The sequence below is a fragment of the Anolis carolinensis genome, chromosome 4, assembly GCF_035594765.1.
Source record: "Anolis carolinensis isolate JA03-04 chromosome 4, rAnoCar3.1.pri, whole genome shotgun sequence".
Lineage (NCBI taxonomy): Eukaryota > Metazoa > Chordata > Lepidosauria > Squamata > Dactyloidae > Anolis > Anolis carolinensis.
In genome coordinates, this window is record NC_085844.1 from 214,889,237 (window position 1) to 214,914,071 (window position 24,835).

General features: G+C 41.1%; 1 protein-coding gene across 2 annotated transcripts in view; it reads left to right on the forward strand.

Moving 5' to 3' along the window:
• Window positions 1-14,934: 14,934 nt before the first annotated feature.
• The window catches only part of mtcl2 (microtubule crosslinking factor 2), a 107,985-nt gene continuing 98,084 nt past the window's right edge, over window positions 14,935-24,835 (forward strand). For both annotated transcript variants that reach the window (XM_062978782.1, XM_062978783.1), the window contains exon 1: window positions 14,935-15,681. In XM_062978782.1, the coding sequence (XP_062834852.1) occupies window positions 15,028-15,681 (654 nt within the window). In that variant the 5' untranslated portion in view covers window positions 14,935-15,027. The remainder of the gene's footprint in view (window positions 15,682-24,835) is intronic.

Here is a 24,835-nt window from a genome sequence, read left to right on the forward strand (position 1 = left end):
TTGCAGTTTCTTTGTGGCTTCTATCTTGAGTTTGTTTATTTTGGCCAGACTAGCCTTGGGTTTATTTTACTTTTGGATCATGACAAAGGAGACACAATATATCTTGAATCTGGATCAGAAAACCCCTCAGAAAAATAATGAAACAGAATGAGAATGTATTCTAAAGCAGAAGTGGATGGACTTCAAGGATATGCTTTGTATTGTATTAGAACTCTGAGATCTGTCAATCAGAAATGCTTTGGATATTACAATAAGCAAGGTTTCTGTGAAAACCTTGGCTTACTGATATTAAGAAAAATAACAATTTTGGGCTCCAAATCTTTTAATTCTTAGTGAATGGGGCTGTTTGAATTTCATGCAGGTGCTCATTGGTTAACTATCCTTGTTTAACAACAAATTCTCTGATTTAGGATAGCCTATGAATCAGTGGTTATGCCCTGCTTTAAAAAGTATAGCTCTCTTTTCTCAAGGACTATAAGAGTCCTCTGTTTGAAGGGCTACCTTATTGAAGGCCACTTTAAAGATAAATAATTGTGCTGTAATTGTATCCCTCTCTTGGAGGCACATCTTAACATGGTGAGAGGACTTTGAGTGCGTTAGAGAGGAGGAAAGGAGTATCATTTAGACGCTAGACTCTATTAAGGATCCAAAATGGAATATTAAAAATAGAGACATCAAATTAAGATGCAATCATCCTTTTTGGGAAATAACAGCTGTATCAGCAGAAGAAAATGTATAGTTCTAGTGGTGAAGGTGGCAGAGACCCTAAAGTGAAGCAACTCCAACTAGGTAGTAGCAATAGTGGGAGGTGACATTACTGAGGATCTAATTAGTTTTGCACAGAAGAAGACACTGTAATCCCTTCTTAAAGTCTTTTATCTTTAAAAATGGTATGATGAGACAAGACTAAGCAGCAGTCAGTGCTGACTGATGAGACCTCGCCTCCATTGAGCAAGCTCAAAGTAGACAGATATGACATATTTTCAGTCATTTTCAGGAAGAAATTGATCACACATCTAAACAGAGGTCACACCATTCTTAATTAGGTTAAAACAGGAAAAATGTAATTTCTCCCTGTGCATCAGCATCAGCTTCATTATGGCATGGTTAGTGCATAGATCCCTAATTCCTTATTTTGTAAGAACTAGCAATCTAATGTCTATTTTCTACAGATGTAATGTTGTGTTAGCAAAAAGGATGCTTGTCCTTTGATCTTGAGTTTTGCATCTGTATGGCAGATGTGGATAGTAGGTAGATAAGTGAATTGTATCATACCTTCTGTCATCATCCTTTCAATTTCTGCTACTTATTAAAGGATCAAACTAAACAGCAGAAACGTTTCTGAAGAAACAGAAGAGGAAAATGCAGATTAAATTTAATTTCTTTGAGAAGTTTGGATTTTAGGTGAAAGCTGGGGTGAACTAGAAGGCTAACAGACTGTAACATCCCCATACAGACAGCCTGAGCTACAAATAAACAAGACATCAGTCCTTCTTCCCTGCTATTATACAGTGCCCATTACAGCTGCCTTGAGCATTTATACAACTACAATGTGGTTCTTGTCTAAAGCATTTTTGGAACTGTGGTCTGAAAAAGCAACTAGTCCAAGCTCTGATGCAATGTGCAGCAGACAGGCAACCAACTAAATCACCTTCCTCCAAAGTACTGAAGTTACTGCAGTAGCAAGATTGTATTATCACCCAAGACTCTTCTTTACTTTCTTGTACTCCCCTCCACCCTGACTAATGCCACCTATTTAGATAGAGAACTGTGATGAGTAGCATACAATTATACAAGATCTCTAGAGGCACAATGATCTCTGCTTAAGGCAGAGCATTTTGTCTAACCTCTCTGCCTTTGAAGTGAATTCCCATCTGCTGGCAATGAAAAGAAATATTGTGCAAGGTGTGAGCTGCTCCTATTGATCTGCAAGATGTGCAAAGGCTCTGGAAGTGCTTAGGTCAGATTGGAGCATAAATCCTTTCTGTCTCCCAAAGCTCCCCAAATGTCTTGGAATTATGTGTAACCTCAGCTACTGGTACCATATGTGGGCATACTGTGAAGTTTAGCTGTGACTTCGGAGTGGAGTGGGAGCTGTCTCTGTTCTTTAGACCAGAAAGCTTAGCCACTGCTTCATTTTACAGCTTGTCCACCATTGTGATGCCCCATGGGCCTTGTAGTCCTGTTCCTAGTACTATCGTGGCAGATGAAGATGAAAACATGGGGTTTTCGCCGGTTCAACAAGAGCCGGAGTCCTTTCACCTGCCGGATGTTGATGTTTGTCCTCAAGAATTCAGTAAAACAGACCTTGGGCATTCCTCGCCTCCGTTTCCCAGGAGGGAATCTTACTCTAGAGACAGAGGAGTCAGAGAAGCAAATCGCAGGAGTTTACGGATCGCTGCCAAACAACAGGCTGATTAGGCCTGCTTCCCTTGGGAAATTCTAAGGAGTCTTGCATCTGGACAGAGTTGGGTTTCGCTTCTCGTTCTCTTGGGAAAGAGATTGTTGGCGGGAAAACGAGACCCAATATAGGCGTTTGGCGCGGGAGATTCTTTGCGGAGTCAACAGATCAGCTTCAGGAGTGAGATCGTGTGTGGACTTCGTAACCCCAGTTCCTTGCCTCCCGGATCAAGTATTCAAGATTTTGCATCGCTTTGCTTTTAACCACGGACCTTGTTCCAGGATTCACTGGTTACCTTGTACCTAGTCACGGACCTTGTTAAAGAACCAAGTTATATCCAGCCTTGTTCCAGCCTTGTTGTCAAGCTACCTTGGACTCTTAAGACCCTGACATTTCCACACGCTATTGCTTGGCAATAGTGTGTGTTTCGGTATTGGATAAAGAACTTTGAACTCTAATATCATTTATTGGACTATACATTTTTGGACTATATTTGACCTCATTTGAAAGGTCTGCTTCTGAACTATATTCTTCACTTGTTTTTATTGCTTTTATATATTTCCTTAATAAAGATATTAGATAGAGACTGGCCTCCGTGTATGGTTCTTGGTGCCCAGCTGCCAGGGGTCTGACAACCATGGTGCTTTTATGGAGCACTGTTGTTGCAGCTGTTGTTTCCAACAATAACATGCCATAGTGGAGTGCCAACCAGTCGTGCCTCCTCCTAGGATATTCCAATCATTTCCATTTTCCTTAGGCATTCTGTAGTCACTGCTATGTGTGTGCCCAATAGGAAAACAATTCTTCACTGATTTACTTCTTCAAAAAAGCAATAATTTTGTAACTTTCTTCCAGCTATGACAATATGTTGTTTGCAGTTCAGAACTGATTTGATGCAATATTTGCATGTGATACTTTTAAATAGAAAACAGAATTTTATGTGCAGGAATCAGCATACTTTGTGCAGAAAAAAATTATGCACCAAAATGTTATTTTCTGTGCAGAAAGTCCTTCAGTGAAAAACAACATGTGAGTTTTGCATAGGCTAAGTCTTGAATGGTGAAGGTTCTTATCAATCCAGAATTCTACTCTTCAGGATTTCCCGATACATGAAAAACATGGGGTTCTGAACATTTAAAAATATTTTTGAATATTCTACCCATCCTTAGTGTACATTCATCTTAGTGTACATTCCTCTTTGAGCCTTTTAGTCTTCTCTCCCTTTTTGTATTTCTGGATACCTTGAGATATTAATACCTTCCTTTTATTTTTCAGTGGCACCAATTTAGCTACTGTTCTGACTTACTTTCCCTCCCATTTTTCCTGTTTAAAAATTAATATCCAGGAACATATCTACTCACCTGTAAGCAGTATATAAAGTGTTTGAAACACAAGTTCTGTCTTCTGTTTACTGATTATATGTTCTCACCTTATGGCTTGCCAACTCCATATGCCTACATGGCTTTTGAATCGGTTGCCAAGCATGCCTTTAAAATCCTCCAGAATAATTGAACAAAATTTATAACATGAAGAGTAACAATAGGTCTGTAGCATTCAAGAGTAATAGTTTAATATTATCTTCTTTCATACTGTGGCTTTCTTGGGCTTCAGGACAAGCCTTGAAATTAATGGCCATCTGTCAATTCCCCTTTCCCTACTGAGCTTCCAAGCTCCCTGTAAACCCAGCTCTCTTCTGCCAGTTTCACAAACTGGCAAAGGGAAAGACAGCAAGAGAGATGCAAACAGTTATAGATTACCCTTGTGCCCATCGTTTTCTTCCGCCTCACTGGCTGCTTTTGGAGACAAAATTAATTGTGGCAGTAATTGGTTGCTCAAATTCATTGAACAGAAACCTAATTGTGCCAGAGGACTGACACAGACACCATTTGGGAAGCTACTACCCTCTTTTTAAAAAATTCTCCTCACTCTGTATGAAGTCCTGGGATTAAGGGCCCTTCTATACAGCCATACAACCCAGAATATTAAGGCAGAAAATCCCACAATATCTGCATTAACTGGAATATCTGAGCCCACACTGCTATATATTCCAGTTCAAAGCAGATAATGTGGGATTTTATTCAGCTGTGTGGAGGGGGTTTATATGGGCAAATAGCAGAGAAAGGCTAGAATCCTCCTAGGCAGCTTGAAATGAGAAGAGTCCTTGTTATAAATGCTGTATACACATGTGTTACTATTTTGTGTTCTAAAAGGCTGTATGGGCACTGTGAAAGTCCACCAATCTTGAATACACGATTGTGACCATTCTGTATTCTAATGGGGCTATGTAGAGACTGTGAAATTCCTATTTACCAAGAAGTAGTAACTGTGATCAGCAGGGATCTGTTCCTCTGTTTACCAGGAAGAAACTGACTGATGTTTCTACCCAGCCAGATGAGCAATCTCTGGTATGCGGGGGAATTGTGCGAAGGATCCTGCTTCTGCATATCACACCAGAGGATGGGATCACCAATTAGCTGCTTCCAGGGAACAAACACCTGTCAATCACAATGGATACTTCCTGAAATTGGGATTGGGAGGATCAGGATGGGATTCACTGAATAGCACCGTAGCTCTGGTGTTAATGCATATATAAATCTCTGACAGGATTCTGGCCAAGGTGCAGAATTTTTGTCTACCTGTTGGATTAGAGCAATTGCTTTTGGTGCTCATGCAGATTTTACAACTGTAGCCTCAAAATGAACTCCTCTAATTTCTGTTTGTAGTTCTGGTCCTGCGATATAAATCCCTATTGGACCCAGTATCTTCTCACTTTTAATGTCTCTGTACCAAAAAAAAAAATACAAATCCTTTCCCTTCCTGAAGACTTTTATAGAGATCACTGTCTGTTTCTGTTTCAGTCTGTCTCAATCATACAAAATGACCTGAATAGCCAGGTTATCCAAGGCTATTGATTAGTCAGTCTGATTTTACTTGTCTGGGAGCTGTTGAGCTTCTTCTTCCCTTCAGTAAAACATTTGCTTTAAAATAAACAGCCTTTGTCTTCGTGTAGACAGTTTGAAGAGTTACTTCAGAAGAATGAATATAAAGGCACACTAATGCATATAATGATTGAGCAGCAACACAATGATGCTGTGGAATCCAGAGCATCATGTCATTATAACCAAACTTATTTTGTATTTTTAAGTATATGCTCAGATGACTCAAAACTTTCCCATAAAAGCTGCTTTGGTTACTTAGGCCCCTGATATATTTAGCTTGCTAATTATTTCTTTGTTCATATCATTTAAGAGCCACTGGGGTTTTCTGAATTCCTGTTTGTTTTATTTTTTTAATAAACATACTGCAGACTTGCCTGCAGAGAGCCTGTGTGGCATAGTGGTTTGACAACTGGACTATGATTCTGGAGACCAGAATTCAAATTCCTGCTGAGTAAACGTGGGCAAGTTACACTCTTCCAGTCTCAGAGGAGGGTAAATCCAAAGTCTCCCTGGACAACATTTGCTAAGAAAATTCTCATGGAATCATTAGTGATGTCTTGGGGAACCCTGGTTGAGAAAATCTGTGTTTTGGGAGACAATATGCCTCTCGACATGCTGGGAACATGAACAGGCAGGTGTCCTTACAATGTGCTTGTGGGATTTCCATGAGCAATTGTTTGGCTGCTGTTTATGTTCTTATGCTTTTAGTGAGTTAGACCACATTGCATTGTGAGGCATTAAAACTTATTGCTGCTCTCCTAGAAAAAATACCTCCAAGGAATATCACTAGAAACTAACACAAATGAGCATCAGCTTTGATGGCACTGCGCACCAGAAATTACATTTTTGATTCCAGCAGTTTGTGCTGACACCGTTACATTTTACCAATATCTTGCACATACTTCACTCTGTGCTGTGCTCCACTGCAGGATATTATTATTACTCTCTCCTTCCTGGGTGTTAACCCCATTTCTAAGTCCTGGACCACTTTGGTTGACCTCCATTTGGCCTGCTTGTTTTGTGATTTGTGCAGCAGTGTGGGGTGTCACATTTCTCTTTTAGTTGGAGGTCAAAGAAGCAGGACTACTGTGACCAGGTGGTTTTTGTTTCCTCTATTTTTCAAATGACATTGGTGATACAGGGATACTCAATCTGTATTCTAGACAAACACAGCCATGTCATTGAATTTTACTCTAGATTGTTAGTTTGTGTAGCCAATAGTGAAACATGCTGGCCATGCAATAACAGGTGCAGTCCAACAATATTTGAAGAGCCACGCAACTGCCATCCCATCCCACCCCATTTGTGAAATGTAGTTGCACAACGTTTCAAAGCATCTATTGGATCATGTTTATGATACCATCTTCCTATGTAAGTCAGTTCCCTACCTATTTTCCCTGAATGGTCCAGGCTTAAACTGCAGTTCTAAATCAATTTGCAGGAGGAGTAAGAGTCAACTGCCTTGCTGCCAGGTTTTCTGACAATACAATGGCAAAGTAGACAGCTCCATTGATTGCTTTAGTGTGTTTTGTCTGCAGCTGCTGTGTGCAAGTCACATGATTTCCTGAGAAGCATTGAATACCAGCTTTGATTTATGCACCGATAATGTAACACTTTATGAGATACTGAGGGACAAAACTCTACAGATGGGGGGGGGGGGGGGGAGGGTGAGATAGCCAAGTAGAAAAGACATGGATGCAGGGGAAGCAAGAGATTTATACCCAAATAGATATTCAGATGATGCCCCAGAAGAATTGGTTCCACCTCTGCCCTTCATTTGTTGAGATGAATACCACAGAAACAGTTAATGAATATTATCAGAAAAAATTATGTCCTCAGTGCAAAGAGAACCAACAAGCTCTCTGGTTCTGACACCATCACACTGAGAAAGTTGAGGCTTTTTTGCTGAACTGCATTACAAGCTCATATAGGCATCTGTCCCCCAGCACATTTTCAACATGGCATATAAATTAGTGGGGAAATTCTCCACTAGTTCTACAAAAATTCCCTCCAGTGAACATAATCCTACCTACCAGCCAGCTGCACTTTTCAATTTTTAGACTCTTGGCTCCTCTGTGTGTCCCTTTTGCCTGCCATGTGCTCGTGATCAGTAAATTCAAGGGTCCACCCTTAACAGGTGCCCTTTGCTGCTCCCTCTTTTTTTTTAAATAATAATAAACCTTTATCTATATACCACTCCATCCCCTCGAGAGGACTCAGGGTGGTTTCCAGCATGTCTAAATTGTATTCTTCAGAATCCCATAAAGACACATCTGTGGCAACTAGGAAAAGGTTGGAAAGAATGTTGCCTCTTATGCCTGCTGTCTCATTCCCATTTCTAGTGCTTCCGCTTTTGTTTATAGCAATTCATTATGTTTTGTTATAATTGTGAGCAATGTAAACATGAAGCTCCACAGCTATTGACAATTAACGAACACAAACATGTTCTAAAGAAACATCTTGTTATAATGACATTCTGAAGGAAACTGTTGGGCTGTTATGGTGTACTCAGTTAAACTGTATGCTGGTAAATATCACTGGCTGTAAATGCAAACAACACACAAAATTAAAAAAAAAATCTAGAAGACCATATGTAGTACTGTATTCATTTTATGTTTCTCCCAAGAGACATAATATCAAAGAAGAGGAGGAAAAATATTACATGCATGGAATTATGTATCTCTGAGTGAAATATGAACAGTTAGGTCTATTGAAGACAGATCTTGAAAAATCTATTAAAAACCAAGTATATCGATGTTATAGGAGCTAATACATTTCAACAGATCATTAGAGCATAAAGCTAAAACCCATTTCTCCTAAATGTAGTAAGTATTTTTTCCTCATTTACAATGACATCCTCTGAGTACAATATTATGGTTGTCTCCAATACAAAGACCATCATAATCATCACCGCCATCTTCCTCTCAAGAAGTGCCATATACAGTTCTCCTCCTGTCAACCTCCCAACAACTTAGCTCAGAAGGTTATTCTGGTCTCAATGGTATCCAGTGAGTTTCATGTCTTGAATAAAGAATTGAACATAGCTCTCCCTAGTTCAACGCTCCACTCATGATACATGTTGCTGGCGTTCTCTGTACAAAGCTTTCTTCTCTACGAAGTGCCCAGTTCAAGGATCCCAGTGAGCTGTTCAGTGTTGAAGAAGCTGGCCAAACCTAATTTACCTTTATTGAAACTAAAGCCCATAGTATCATTTAATGGGGGATAGGATGCGGCCATTTTCCTGAAGCCAAGAAGGTCTAGCAGAGAGAATTTGGATGGGAGGCCGTCTGGGAGGTCCATTTGTGTTGCTTTCCCCCTTCATTTTGTGGAAGAAATATGAACTACAAATGCAATTGTTAACATAAACCAGAATAAAATAGCCTTTATTTTGTTTTATAACCTTTTTTCTGTGGTTTTAAAAACCATTTTAACTTAAGTGGTATTTCCACTCGCAAAGGACTATCAATATGAAATTACAACAGACTGTGCTTTCTGGAAATAAATAAAAGACAATATAAATTTGAAACAGGAAGCTTCTGAAATATCTGAGGTTTCAGAGAGCTGGGAAAATGAAAAGCAGTTTAATAAAGCTAGAAAAAAATTCAGGCTTAGTTGAAGTGACTTATGGAATGTAAGGATGGAACACTGCAGGAAAATAAATGATTATTTTGGAAAAGATCCAGAGTGGCTTTTTTAAACAAGCTGAAGGAATGCACCTTTGGCAATTAACTTAAATATTCTTGGATATAAATAGTGCTTCATAGAATAAACTCTGGCAAGAGTACTCAAGGTTTGTAGAGAGAGTATTCAGTTGATATAAGATACATTTTGCATTGCTAGACAGTGATCCTCAAAGGACCGTGGAATAATGCAAATCACATCAGATTATTCGCTGTTGAGTAGTTTGAAGACTGCCTCTGTCTCAATTAACAAGACATCATCCAGATATTAATAACATCATAGTAACACTAAGAAAACAGAAACAGCTTGCAAAAGTGTTCAGCTTGGATATCTGCCTTGTGCAACAATAATTCAAAATAAGTTATTAGAAAGAACAAAAGTAGGTCAGTGTGCTGGTAATTTAAACTGAGCCACTAGCAACAAGGTGTTTCACTAAGTACTGTAGTCTGGTGCACATATGGAGAGACGTGAGACTTCTGAAATCTTAAAAATTAGGCTTGTAAAGCCTTCCCAGTGTGTGCTGCTGATCTACCAATCATAGCCCGTTGAAAGAAATACAGTGAATAATTGGAGAATTCCTGACTCCAGGAATTTGCTTTGGGTGCCAGAACAGTACAGAACTCTTCCATGTAAATATCCAGTCCTGGGGTGCTATAGAAAATAGAAATGAGGGGACCTTGAGATAACCACTACACTGTAGAATAGTGTGGTTTGACACCACTTTAACTGCTGTGGCTCAATGTGGTAGAATCCTGGAATTTGTAGATTGGTGAGGCACCAGAAAGGGCTGTAACCTCATAAACTACAACTCCAATGATCCCATAGCACTGAGCTGTGGCAGTTATAGTGGTGTCAAACTGCATTGATTCTACAGTGTAGATGTACCCCTGGTTGCCTCAAGCTCACCTCATTAATGTCATACAGTTTGAATATCCCTTATCCAAAATGCTTAGGACCAGAAGTATTTGGATTTCAGATTTTTTAAATAGTTGCATTTGCCTATACTGTAAGTGCAAAATGAGATAGCTTGGACATGGGGTCCAAGTCTAAATAGGAAATTTATTTGTGTATATCTTATACACACAGCCTGAATGTTATTCAATCTTATTCAATATTTTTGTGTGTATACTGAACCATCAGAAAAGCAAAGGTGTCACTATCTTTGTCACCCATGTAGACAGTTTTGGATTTTGGAGTATTTTGGATTTCAGAATTACAGATAAGGGATGTATAAATTTAGGACAGTGAGGATGGAGCCAGTTTGATGCTTCTGTTGTTTATCTATCTGAAGCCAGAAGTCTTTGCTGACTTACTCCATCACAAAAGATCCACCAGGAAATTCAGATCTACCTTCTATTCATCCCTGGTTTTCGGGAGGAAATATTTGTTCGAAGTTGATTCTGCACAGTCTTTAACTCACTAGGTGGCATTGTGAAACACATTATCTCTCAGCTTCAGACTCCCATGTGTAATATAATTGGGGCATCATGATAATGACCGACTTTTGTGGGTTTGATGTAAGGATGACCGAGATGCATTTAATATGCCTTTCTTCAAGGAAAGGTCTGTTGAAACTACTGAAGGAGCTCCGTTTTCAGTGTCCTGCTGCTGTGTAGCTGGCCCTTGAACTAATTATTTGAATAAACATCTTTAGATTTGTAATGTTAATTATTTTCCCTTTCTTCTATACTCAGCTTGATGCAAGACTGGCTTAGGAAAGGCTAGAAGGCAGATTTGCATAATGATAATAAAGGGCAATACTGGGAGACTGAGGAGTGATGTATATTGAAAGGAATTAGCACAATGGGCTCTGTTTCTTTTGCTTTAATATTCCACTGCTTTAAGAAATTAAAATAATAATAATGAAGGCTGTTTTCTTCCTCAGAAACAAAGGCTGCCTGTGTTGAGTTACTCATGTATCCCCAGCCGCTTCCAGGTTTTCTGAACTCTTCTGCTGTTCATATGAAAGGCTCAGTCTTGCCATTCCTATATCAGGTTGGAAACAAGTATCTAAGGGGTGGATTTAATATTTATACATTGTATGTTTTAATTGTCTATTAAGTATGAACTGCTTAGGGAAGTGATATGAACCCTATCACGTTATAGTGTTGTAGCACTTTTATTCCAGTTTAACTGCAGTGGCAACAGTTTGAGGAACTGTAGTTTCGTGAGGCTCGACAGCTCTCTGGGTGACAATCCCAAAGGCACTTCCATAAACTGCAAATTCCAGGATTTTATACAATGTTGCCAGGACAGTTATAGTGGAAGAATAATGCAGTGACAGTGTTGTATGATAGGGCCTAATGTGCTTGGCCTCAAGTATGTTTGGGGTGCATCTATTCCAGGCACAAGCAAACTTCGGCCCTCTAGGTGTTTTGGACTTCAAATCCCACAATTCCTAACAGCCTCAGGCCCTTTCCTTTTCCCTCTCAACCACTAAGTTTTGAGAATCTGATCCATGCTATTATTACTATTACTAATACTACTACTATTATTATTTGCTATTATCATTATTATTGTTCTTCGTGTCCCAATAGTGAGCTCAGAGGTGTGTGTGTGTGTGTGTGTGGAGAGATCCTGAGGTAATGTTTTGGGGAGTTGATTATTATAATTTTTCATTGTTGTTCTTCATGTCCAACAAGTGCGCTCAGTGATGGTGTGGAAAAAGAGCTCCTGAGGTAATGTTTTGGTGAATAGATTCCTATCATTATCATTACTTATTGTTATTCTCCTTCATGTCGCAAGAGTGAGCTCACGAATAGAGGGAGGGGGAAAAGGTCCTGAGGTAATGTTTTGGTGAATAGATTCCTATTATTATTATTATTATTATTATTATTATTATTATTATTATTATCCTTCGTGTCCCAAGAGTGAGCTTAAGAATGGGGGGGGGGAGGTCCTGATGTGATGTTTTGGTGAATGGATTCCTATCATCCTATTATTATTATTATTTGTTACTATTGTTCTCCTTTATGTCCTAAGAGTGGACTCAGAGATAGGGGATCAAAAAGAGCTCTTGAGATAATGTTTTGCTGAATGGATTCCTATTATTATCAGCAGCATCACCACCATTGTTATTAATGTCCCAAGAATGTGCTCAGGGATGGAGGTTAAAAAGAGCTCCTGAGGTAATGTTTTGGTGAATGGATTCCTATTATTATTATTATTATTATTATCATTATTATTATTTGCTATTCTCATTGTTATTGTGATCCTCCGTGTCCTAAGAGTGTGCTCAGAGATGGGGTGAAATTGAGCTCCTGAGGTAATGCTTTGGTGAATGGATTCCTATTATTATTATTATTATTATTATTATTTTATTATGACACAGCAAACAAGATAGATATGCTGGATTTCGTATCACAAAATCACAAGTCAAACACTTCCCAAGTGTCTAGGACTGTGTGATGTATTTTCGGATGATGCGCGCAGATCCCAGTAGGGTGGCCTTTTGCAGTTGGCAGATCGTAATTTTGTCAATAATAATAATTATTGATAATTCAATATTATCAATTATTATTGATAATTATTATTTTATTATGACACAGCAAACAAGATAGATTATTATTATTATTATTATTATTATCATTATTATTTGCTATTCTCATTGTTATTGTGATCCTCCGTGTCCTAAGAGTGTGCTCAGCGATGGGGTGAAATTGAGCTCCTGAGATAATGCTTTGGTGAATGGATTCCTATTGTTGTTGTTTTCCTCCATGTCCCAAAAGTACGTTCAGGGATGGTGTGGAAAAAAGAGCTCCTGAGGTAATATTCGCAGGAGCTCTTCTAATGTGTTGTTTATTTACATATATGTATACGTGTGGTACCACATCGTTGCCTTTTTAAGGCCGCTCTGGGTCTCCTTCGGGATGAGAAGGGCGGGGTATAAGTGTGGTAAATAATAATAATATTCTGGGGAGTGAATTCCTATTATGATTATGTATTGTTGCTCTCCCTTATGTCCCAAGAGAAACCTCCCAGAACTCATCCGGGTGTCCCCTGGGTAACGTATTTGTAGAAAACTGATTCTCACACCAGAAGTGACTTGCAGTGTGTTCTCAATTCGCTTCTGACGCGATTAAAAAAATGCCCCAAGGGTGCGCTCAGGGATGAGGGGCAAAAGAGCTCTTGAGGGAATGTTTTGGTGACTGGATTCCTATTATTATTATTATTATTATTATTATTATTATTATTATTATTATCCTTCGTGTCCCAAGAGTGAGCTTAAGAATGGGGGGGGGAGGTCCTGATGTGATGTTTTGGTGAATGGATTCCTATCATCCTATTATTATTATTATTTGTTACTATTGTTCTCCTTTATGTCCTAAGAGTGGACTCAGAGATAGGGGATCAAAAAGAGCTCTTGAGATAATGTTTTGCTGAATGGATTCCTATTATTATCAGCAGCATCACCACCATTGTTATTAATGTCCCAAGAATGTGCTCAGGGATGGAGGTTAAAAAGAGCTCCTGAGGTAATGTTTTGGTGAATGGATTCCTATTATTATTATTATTATTATTATCATTATTATTATTTGCTATTCTCATTGTTATTGTGATCCTCCGTGTCCTAAGAGTGTGCTCAGAGATGGGGTGAAATTGAGCTCCTGAGGTAATGCTTTGGTGAATGGATTCCTATTATTATTATTATTATTATTATTATTTTATTATGACACAGCAAACAAGATAGATATGCTGGATTTCGTATCACAAAATCACAAGTCAAACACTTCCCAAGTGTCTAGGACTGTGTGATGTATTTTCGGATGATGCGCGCAGATCCCAGTAGGGTGGCCTTTTGCAGTTGGCAGATCGTAATTTTGTCAATAATAATAATTATTGATAATTCAATATTATCAATTATTATTGATAATTATTATTTTATTATGACACAGCAAACAAGATAGATTATTATTATTATTATTATTATTATTATCATTATTATTTGCTATTCTCATTGTTATTGTGATCCTCCGTGTCCTAAGAGTGTGCTCAGCGATGGGGTGAAATTGAGCTCCTGAGATAATGCTTTGGTGAATGGATTCCTATTGTTGTTGTTTTCCTCCATGTCCCAAAAGTACGTTCAGGGATGGTGTGGAAAAAAGAGCTCCTGAGGTAATATTCGCAGGAGCTCTTCTAATGTGTTGTTTATTTACATATATGTATACGTGTGGTACCACATCGTTGCCTTTTTAAGGCCGCTCTGGGTCTCCTTCGGGATGAGAAGGGCGGGGTATAAGTGTGGTAAATAATAATAATATTCTGGGGAGTGAATTCCTATTATGATTATGTATTGTTGCTCTCCCTTATGTCCCAAGAGAAACCTCCCAGAACTCATCCGGGTGTCCCCTGGGTAACGTATTTGTAGAAAACTGATTCTCACACCAGAAGCGACTTGCAGTGTGTTCTCAATTCGCTTCTGACGCGATTAAAAAAATGTCCCAAGGGTGCGCTCAGGGATGAGGGGCAAAAGAGCTCTTGAGGGAATGTTTTGGTGACTGGATTCCTATTATTATTATTATTATTATTATTATTATTATTATTATTATTATTATTATTATTATTATTATTATTATTATTATTATTATTATTATTATTATTATTATTATTATCCTTCCTTGTTGTTCTGCTCCATGTCCCAAGAGGGCGCTCAGGGATGGCGGGGGAGAGCTCCTGAGGTAACTAACACAGGCCGTGCTCCGTGGGCTTACGTCTTGGCGGGAAAGGGGTCGCTGTTGCCTCAGGGATGGCCCACCGCGGGCGGCCCTGGCGACGCCGGCCTCGCTCTTCTTCTCTCCGCCTTTTGTTTCCAAGGCGGGCGCGTCAGTGGGCGGGGAGAGAGAGAGCGAGAGAGGCCGCGAGGAGGCGGAGCGAGGAAGGGAGGAGGGAGGGAGCGAGAGGCCCTCCTCCTCGTTCTTCTTCTTCGTCTTGTTCGCGAGAGGAGCATCATTCCTCCCCTTTCCTCTCCTCGGCGGCCATGAGCGGCTCCGGCCTGGAGTGAAAGCGATGGCCGCCGCGGCGCCTCCATCCGAGGCGGACCCCCCTCCTCCTCCGCCGCCTCCTCCGCCGGAGAAGAAGCGCCTGCAGCGGGCGCCCTCGCCGGCCCGGCCCAAGGAGGTGCCCGGGTGGTCGCTGGCCAAGACCCGCCGCGGCTCCCCGGCCGCCTTCTCCGGCAGGCTGGGCTCCGCGCGGCGGGCGGCGGGCTCCAAGGAAGGCCGCGGGGACAAGAAGGGCAGGGCGGTGTCGGGAGCGGCGGCGGCGGCCCCGTCGGGGGCGGCGCGGGGCGGCGGGAAGGCGAGGGCCAAAGGGAGGAGCCGGCTGGCCATGGCCGCCGCCGAGGGGGGCTCTTCTCGCCCGCCGCCGCCGCCGCCCAGCCTGTCCGACAGCAGCTCCGAGGGCTCCGACTGCAGCGGCTGCGAGGAGGCCAAGCTGCGCTCGCTGCTGAAGCGGGGAGCAGGAGGCGGCGGCGGCGGCGGAGACAGCCCCGAGGCCCCGCCGCCCAGCGCCTCCCCGCCGCCCGAGGACTGCTCCTCCTCGCTGGCCAGCAGCCGCCTGCCCCTCAGCGCCTCGCTCGCCTTCTCCGACCTCACCGAGGAGATGCTCGACGCCGGCGCCGCCCGGGAGATGGAGGAGCTGCGCGCTGAGAACGACTACCTCAAGGTGGGCAGGCAGGGATAGGGACAAAGGCTAGGTCACCAAATGAACTTCCACAGGGATAAATGCAAGATACCCCACTTAGGCAGAAAAGACGAAATGCATAGATACAGAATGGGGGACAAAAAGATCTTGGAGTCCTCGTGGACAACAGGTTAAACATGAGCCAACAATGTCATGCAGCGGTTTAAAAAAGCCAATGGGTTTTTGGCCTGCATAAATAGGAGTCTAGTGTCTAGATCCAGGGAAGTCATGCTACCCCTCTATTCCACCTTGGTCAGACCACACCTGGAAACACTGTCCAATTCTGGGCACCACAATTGAAGGGAGATGTTGATAAGCTGGAATGTCCAGAGGAGGATGGCTCAAATGATCAAGGGTCTGGAGAAAAAGCCCTATGAGGAGTGGCTTTAAGAGCTGGGCATGTTCAGCCTGCAAAAGAGAAAGGCTGAGAGGAGGCGTGGTGGCCATGTAAAAGGATGTGAGGGGAGGTTATAGGTAGGAGGGAGCAAGCTTGTTTTCTTGCTACCCTGGAGACTTGGACGCGAAACAACAGCTCTAAACTACAGGAAAGGAGATTCCACCTGAACATTAGGAAGAACTTCCAAACTGTGTGAGAGAGCTGTTCAGCAGTGGAACTCGCTGCCATGGAGTGTGGTGGAGGCTCCTTCTTTGGAGGCTTTTAAGCAGAGGCTGGATGGCCATCTGTTGGGGGTGCTTTGAATGCGATTATCCTGGTTCAAGGCAGAATGGGGCTGGACTGGATGGCCCACGAGGTCTCTTTCAACTCTGATTCGAGGGAGGGAGGGAGGGATGGGGCCCTCGCCCAGAAGGCTCCACCAGACACCCCTCCCTCCCTGTCCTGGAAAGATGCCACAGGTCCCGGACTCTGGGTGTCAGCATGCATTCTCTCCCATCATCCCATAGACAGTCCCCAAGTTACAAACAAGATAGGGGTTTGTTCTTAAGTTGAATTTGTATATAAATTGGAACAGGTTCATTTTGAAAGTGTAACTCCAGCCAAACATGTATATGTGTGTATATATAACAGGCATGGGCAAATTTGGGCCCTTCAGATGTTTTTTGACTTAAACTTCCACAATTCTGAACAACCTACTGGCTATTCCGCATATTTATCAATTACAGGCAGTCCCTGCGTTACAAACACCTGACTTACGAACGACTCATAGTTAAGAATGTGGATGAGGCAACAAGAAGCAAGATAAATCTAGTCCTAGAAAGGGGAATTAACTCCTGAAAGAGTTATCATGAGGAGAAGCTCCACTGAAGCTTTCTCAGCAATCCTTGTTTTCAAAATCCAATTCTCACAGGGACAGAAGGTGGGATGAAATCTTCTGAACATCGGCAGATACAGCAAAAGAGACACCATAGGGATGTTAACACTTTCCTGTGCTATCCAAAGCTTATATACCAGGCATGGGCAAATGATGGGAGTGTTGGACTACATTTAGACCAGGCATGGGCAGACTTGGGCCTTCCAGGTGTTTTGGACTTCAACTTCCACAATTCCTTAGGTCCAAAACACCTGGAGGGCCCAAGTTTGCCCATGTCTGGTATATAAGCTTTGGATTGCATAGGGAAGTGTTAACACCCCTGTGGTGTCTCTTTTGCTGCCTCTGCCACTGTTCAGAAGATTTCACCTCACTTTCTGTCCCTGTGAGAATTGTATTTTGAAAATTTAGCTTGTTGTAGAAACAAGGATTGGTGAGAAAACCTCAGTGGAGCTTCTCCCTATAATAACTCTTTCAGCACTGAATTTCCCTTTCTAGGGATAGATTTATCTCACTTCCTGTTGTCTCACCCCTGAGTTGTTTATAAGTCGGGTGTTTGTAATGCGTGGATTGCCTCTAATTGATAAAGATGTGGAATAGCACTGCAGCACCCCACTGGTCACTTCTCTCCATTAGGAAGCGCCTTGTGGGTTTGACCAGTCAACCAATCCCCAATCTGCCCACATCTTAACCAGTTTATTTTTGAGAATGTCTCTGGGAATATTGTTAAAGGTCTGGTTAACCAGTCAAAGCCAAAGGGTGCTTCCTGATGGAGCAGAGAGACCCAAGGGCTCTGTCCCAGGCCCAGTGCTATTCAACATCTTTATCAGTGACTTGGATGATGGAATAGAAGGCATGCTTATCATCAGATCTGCAGATGATACTGATTAGGAGGGATCGCTAATACCCCAGAGGACAGGATCAGACTCTTATGTGACCTTAACAGGTTAGAGAGCGGGGCAAAATTAAAACAATGGATTTCAACAGAAGAAATGAAATTCACAGATATAGGGTGGGTGAAATCTGACTGGAAAACTGTACACGTGAAAGGGGTTTAGGATTCTTTGTAGACCACAAGCTGAACATGATTCAACCGTGTGATGCGGCAGCTAAAAAGCCCATTCAAATCAATAGTATAATGTCTAGATCAAGAGAAGTCATAGTCCCATTCTATTCTGCTTTGAGCTGATTTCACCTGAAATAATACTGTGTCCAGTTCTGGGCATCACAATTCAAGAGGCATATTGACAGGCTTGAATGGGTCCAGAGAAGGGCAACCGAAATGATTAAAAGTTTAGAATCCAAGCCCTATGAGAAGTAGTTGAGGGAGCTGGGTATGTCTCATTTGAAGAAGAGAAGGTTATGAAGGGCCATGATAGTCATGTTTAAATATTTGAATAGATGTCATATAGAGGAGGGGACAAGCTTGTGTTGTTCCAAAGACTAGCCCCCAGTGGACTGTAAGAAAAGATTAGAAGAGTTGTTGGACAGTGGATATGTTGCCCAAAAGTGTGGTGGAATCTCCTTCTCTGGAGGTTTTTAAACAGAGGCTAGATAGCTATCTGCTGGGGGTGCTTTCATTGTGTATTCCTGTGTGGCAGGAAGTTGGACTGGGTGGCATTTGAGGTTGCTTCCAACTCTATGATTCTTTGAACCTGGGATGGAGACCTTTATGGCAACAAATGGTGTGTTGATGCATTTCAAGGAAAAATAGCACCTCCTTCCTCCTGGTTTTTCACAGCTCCAGGCAACAGGTTCTCTCTTTCCGACTCCTGTTCTCTAGATTCAGCCCCAGGCTTCTCGGAATAATGGCTCTGGCACCTAGCTTGGGTGTGAACTTCCTCTCCAAAACATGTCTCATGGGGTGAATTTTGAGTGCTTTCTCCCCTTCTCCCATGTTGTCAAGCAGGTGTCTTCCAGTCACCTAAAACATTTATCTCAATTCTGTAGTAAATGTAGCATTGTCATTGCTTGCTTTTCAGGAACATGTTATTCTGCATACAACATTATCTTCTTTCAATGTTGCCCCAAGATAATTTGCTGTCTGAAGAACAGAACAGCCACCCCCTCCCCCCCCCCCCCCCCCCGTCAATATTAAGACTCACAATTTGCTGCTTCCGGCCATTTTGCTGGAGCGCACTGTAAGGTTGGCTCTGTCTCCCCTTTTCAAGAAATGCCAACAAAATCACATGGGCCAAATAAGTTTCATTTCTTACCAATTATCTGTTGGCATCGATAATTTTTGTAATAGATTCTGCTGTAATAACCAATGATATCTCCTTCCTAATATCTTCAGGATGTTGATCTATTAATAGATATTTCTCATCTTTAGAGGCACCTGTTCTCACTGTAAATGTATTTTTTTATATTCTGCCAAAGAAAGGGCTTGCAATAATATTAAATTGTTACAGCCAAAATAATTAAATGCAGGCAATTCCCAAGTTACAAACAAGATAGGTCTGTAGGTTATTCTTAAGTTGAACTTGTTTGTAAGTCAGTACATTTTGTAAGTAACTCCAGCCAAATACATATAACTGTATATATATTCAAACACAGACTCACACACATATATAAAAGCTTTGGATAGCACAGGGAAGGGTTAACAGCCCTGTGGTGTTTGTTTTGCTATCTGTGCCCCTGTTCAAAAGATTTCACCTCACTTTCTGTCCCTATGAGAATGGATTTTGAAAATGTTGGCTTGTTGTGGAAACAAGCATTGGTAATGAAGTTTCGGTGGAGACAACTTTTCCCCATGATAAATCTTCCAAGAATGAATTTCCCTTCAGAGGGATAGATTTTTCTCATTCCCATTGTCTCACCCCTGTTCTTAACTATGAGTTGTTTGTAAATGGGATGTTTGTAACTCGGGGACTTCCTGTACACAGTTTACAACAATTTTTAAAACCTACTTACAACATAATAGATACAGGTCTTAAATGGTAATAAGACCAGTCTGCAGTGGTTGTTCAAATCCCAGAAACTGCATCAATAAAATTATATTTTATCATAAAGCGTCAGTAATTCACATTCATCTGCCTTGTGGGGAACATGGGTGTCTTTAAGGAAGATTTCTTCCCCAGACTAGAATTTCTTCCTAGGAACAGATGCTCTGTAATATAGATTTCTTCTCTGTCCTAACAAATGGGAAAGATCATATGTAAGGAGGTCTCACATCACTAGAATACACTCCCTGCATCACAGAGACCAAGCATATAGAATTAGATACCGCATAGTGACACAAGACCCTCTTTCTTTAGTATATAAAACTGCCAGGGCATTGATTCTTCACATTCCCCAAGAAGATATCTGGTAACATTATAAATCCCTATGGAATACAGATCCCTCAGTGCCATCAGACAGATACATCATAGCCAGAGATGGTATCTTCCTCTGTGAAATTGGAACCAATTCCTCTTCATCTCTGCATATATTCAAAATTCCTAGCTACCAGAATAAAATTCTCAGGTGTTAGCATCGTGTTAAAGAACCTCAGGATTTTCCTATGTGATAAACAGTTCTATCCCCCTCCCCCCAAGTCATCCAAGCATTTCAAGAAAGAGAGATACTAGCCTTAATACCTTAATAAGCAAATACCTCTAGGGATGTTATAGACCCGCTCTTGGCAGGTTGCACATTGTTTTATCGCCTTAGGAGACTGCTTTCCTGTGGTGTTATATTATTTAGTGCCCTTCCTGATTGTACAAAGATTTTCCATAGTGTTGCTGTGTGAGCACTTGGCACTAGCATGAAATATCTGTGCAAAATATGGGCAGTTTGTAGAATAAACTGTGTTAATTATGGATAAAGCTGTGCTGAAGTGGGGTGAAGGTATAGTGCAATTTATATAGCAAGATTACCTCAGACAGAAATGCACACAATAGTGGTATATTTGTCCCAGATATTTGATTCTCAAGAAACTGCAAATGTCATGTGTGTATGGGTATTAATATTCTACTCATAAGTCTCCAGACTTTTTCCTACTCCCCTTCAACCTGACTTACCTTAGATTTTAGAGTCCAGCTGGGCAAAACCTTTATGAACAAGGAAGAGAGAGAGAGAGAGAGAGAAATGTTTAACGCTTGGGGCATTGAAAGGGGGGGGGGTATTTTCAAGAGAGAATCCATGGATGTTTTCTACAAGCACCCACTTTTTTACATGCTGATTCTGCCTTGCAGTTGCCCTTACCCTTGCTGCACTGTTTTCAATATACTGTGGCTGCAAAACCCATATTTTGACTTCGGTATTGATTCTTAAACAGTTTTACTTTTTGGACACTTCCCAGTTTTATATTAACACTAGTTGTGCCCGGCCACGCGTTGTTGTGGCGAAGTATGGTGGTATGGGAAATAAAGTATTGAGGAATTGGTGGTAGTTAAGGTCAAGGGTAAAGGTTTTCCCCAGACATTAAGTCCAGTCGTGTCTTACTCTGGAGGTTGGTGCTCATCTCCATTTCTAAGCCGAAGAGCCGGCGTTGTCCGTAGACTCCTCCAGGGTCATGTGGGATGACTGCATGGAGCGGCGTTACCTTCCCGCCGGAGCAGTACCTATTGATGCACTCACATTTGCATGTTTTTGAACTTCTGGGTTGGCAGAAGCTGGAGCTAACAGTGGGGGCTCTCTCCGCTCCCCCAATTCAAACCTGTGGCCTTTCAGTCCAGAAGTTCAGCAGCTCAGCGCTTTAACACGCTGCGCCATCAGGGGATATTATTTCCTAAAGGTTGTGAATATATAATATTTCTGATTGGTTTTTTTTGTTTGTTGGAGGCAAGTATGAATGCTGCAATTAGGAAAAATGATTAGGATGTAATGGCCTTGCAGCTTTAAAGCCTGGCTGTTTCCTCCCTGAGTGAATTTTTTGTTGGGAGGTGTTAGCTGGCCCTGATTGTTTCCTGTCTGGAATTCCCTTGTCTTCAGAGTGGTGTTGTTTGCGATATTTTATGTGCTTCTACTGCCTGTGGCCCTGAGAAAACAGGATTTTCCAGACTTTGATGATGGGAATACTTTGTTGGGAGGTGTTAGCTGGCCCTGATTGTTTCCTGTCTGGAATTCCCTTGTTTTCAGAGTGATGTTGTTTGCGATATTTTATGTGCTTCTACTGTCTGTGGCCCTGAGAAAACAGGATTTGCCAGACTTTGATGATGGGAATACTTCGTTGGGAGGTGTTAGCTGGCCCTGATTGTTTCCTGTGTGGAATTCCCCTGTTTATTTACTGTCCTGGTTTTAGAGATTATATTGTTCTGCATTATTCTATCCCAGTAATTATTTCATATTAAAGAAGAATCTCACTTATCCAACATTCGCTTATACAATGTTCTGGATTATCCAACGCAATCTGCCTTTTCATAATCAATGCTTTTGTAGTCAGTGTTTTAAATTCATTGTGATATTTTAGTGGTAAATTTGTAAATACAGTACAGTAGAGTCTCACTTATCCAACATAAACGGGCCGGCAGAACGTTGGATAAGCGAATATGTTGGATAATGAGGAATTATGGATAACCCTATTAAACATCAAATTAAGTTATGATTTTACAAATTAAGCACCAAAACTTCATGTTAGACAACAAATTTGTCAGAAAAAGTAGTTCAGTACACAGTAATGCTATATAGTAATTACTGTATTTATGAATTTAGCACCAAAATATCACGATATATTGAAAGCATTGACTACAAAATGCGTTGGATAATCCAGAACGTTGGATATGTGAGTGTTGGATAAGTGAGACTCTACTGTAAATACTACATAGCATTACTGCGCATGGAACTACTTTTTCTGTCAAATTTGTTGTATAATATGATGTTTTGGTGCTTAATTTGTATAACGATTACCTAATTTGATGTTTAATTGGCTTTTCCTGAATCCCTTCTTATTATCCAACATATTCACTTATCCTGCCAGCCTGTTTACATTGGATAAGTGAGACTCTACTGTATATTTCTAATCTTATATTATCTGCTCAGAACTGGATTATCTGAGGCTCCTTCTTCACAGCTGTATAAAATGCACACTGAAGTGGATTATATGGTAGTGTGGAGTCAAGATAATCCAGTGCAAAGCAGATAATATAAGATTATAAATGGGTTATATAGCTGTGTGGAAGGGCCTTGGGTCTACACTGCCATATAATCCAGTGCAAATTAGATAATCTGTGGAAGAAGTCTAAGTGAGGCCTAAATCTGCCTGTCCCCTAACTGAAACCTGGCTGTCCCTTGGTTGCTAGGCAACCAAGTGGGCAGAGATTAGCCCTCTAAACTGGCAGCAATTGGATAAAAAAAAATTATTGCTCTCCTTCTAATTAGGACTTTATTTTTATTTTCTTTTTGTTGTATCAACCTTGAGGCGTGGATGATGGGTTGTGTTGTCAAATTTTGAGGTTGGGGGGCCTGTACTTTTGTTGTTTTGTGAATTGCCGTGATGCCATCACTCTTTTATATATATAGATTTCCAGCCTGGCAATCACTAAGATTGAATTTAGCACAGTGTTTCCTTTATCCTTGTATATGATAATTTTCAGTTTTTGGAGGTAATAACCTTTTTTGCAAGATTTGATCTGGTCTCTGAAAGTTATTTATTTATTTATTTACAGCATTTATATTCCGCCCTTCTCACCCCAAAGGGGACTCAGGGCGGATCACATTACACATATAGGCAAACATTCAATGCCTTTTAACATAGAACAAAGACAAGACAAACATAGGCTCCGAGTGGGCCTCGAACTCATGACTTCCTGGTCAGAGTGATTCATTGCAGCTGTATTCAGCTGGCTTGCTCTCCAGCCTGCGCCACAGCCCTGGGCCTGACATTTGAATGGTGTGTATTTCTGATAGAGCTGGATATGTTTTTACTATTCATCTGAACTCTCCCATAGATTCATGTGTGGTTCCTGGAACTGTACCAATCCCTCTATTGTTCCTGGGTGTCCATAGGCAACTGAGGAGGCCTAGTTAGATATCAACAGCAGCCACCCAATCTACATGACTACAGTATTCCTCGTTTTATATATATATATATATGTATATGTATATATATACACACACACACATACACGAAATTCATGAGGTCATCATAAGTTGACAGGCGGCTTGAAGGTGTGTGTAGACACAGTGTACACTTCTTTATTTGATTTATCTCCTTCGTTCCTCCTAAAACAGACACAGTATGACTCACAGCAAAATTAACTTGAAAAAAGATACAGACAACAACACAGAGCATTGTGGTGTTAAACACAAGGACCTTGCTTAAAAAAATTCTATGAAATTAATGGAGTTGGCATCAGGTGATAGGTGACATGAAGGTACACCACAGATGCACACATAATAATATTAAAACACAGTGGATTGAAACGCTGTTTAAATTCACATCAATAAAGAAAGTACACGATGTAGTCATTAAAGCTATTTTCTTGGCAACCAGTTAATGTCCTCAAAGATCCTTGCTCACCAGTGAAAGGACAACAGGGAAGGAGTGGAGGCTGTGAAACTACCTTGGGAGATAATTTCGTAGCCAGCCTTTCCATTTTGAAAGTACATGGAAGTGCAGTTATGTTCTTGAGGAAATCTTTCTATTGCATTTTCCCATTTTCTGGAATAACTATATGGGTAGCCTTGCTGATGTAAACTTCTAAAGAGTGTTCTGAAGGAAGCATTAGAATACTGTTAGGGTGATGTAAGAATATTGTTTGACAGGTATTCCTCTGGTTTCTGGAATAGGCTTGATTGGGATGCTACTAGCTAGATTCAGTTGCTGCTTTGCTTCTTTTTACTAGTATGAGTGAGTTGTGATGATGCTTTTATTTTAGAGGACGATGCTGGCATGGCAACAGCAGTAGGTGTTTATTGAATGTCTGCTAACTCAGATGATGGATTAG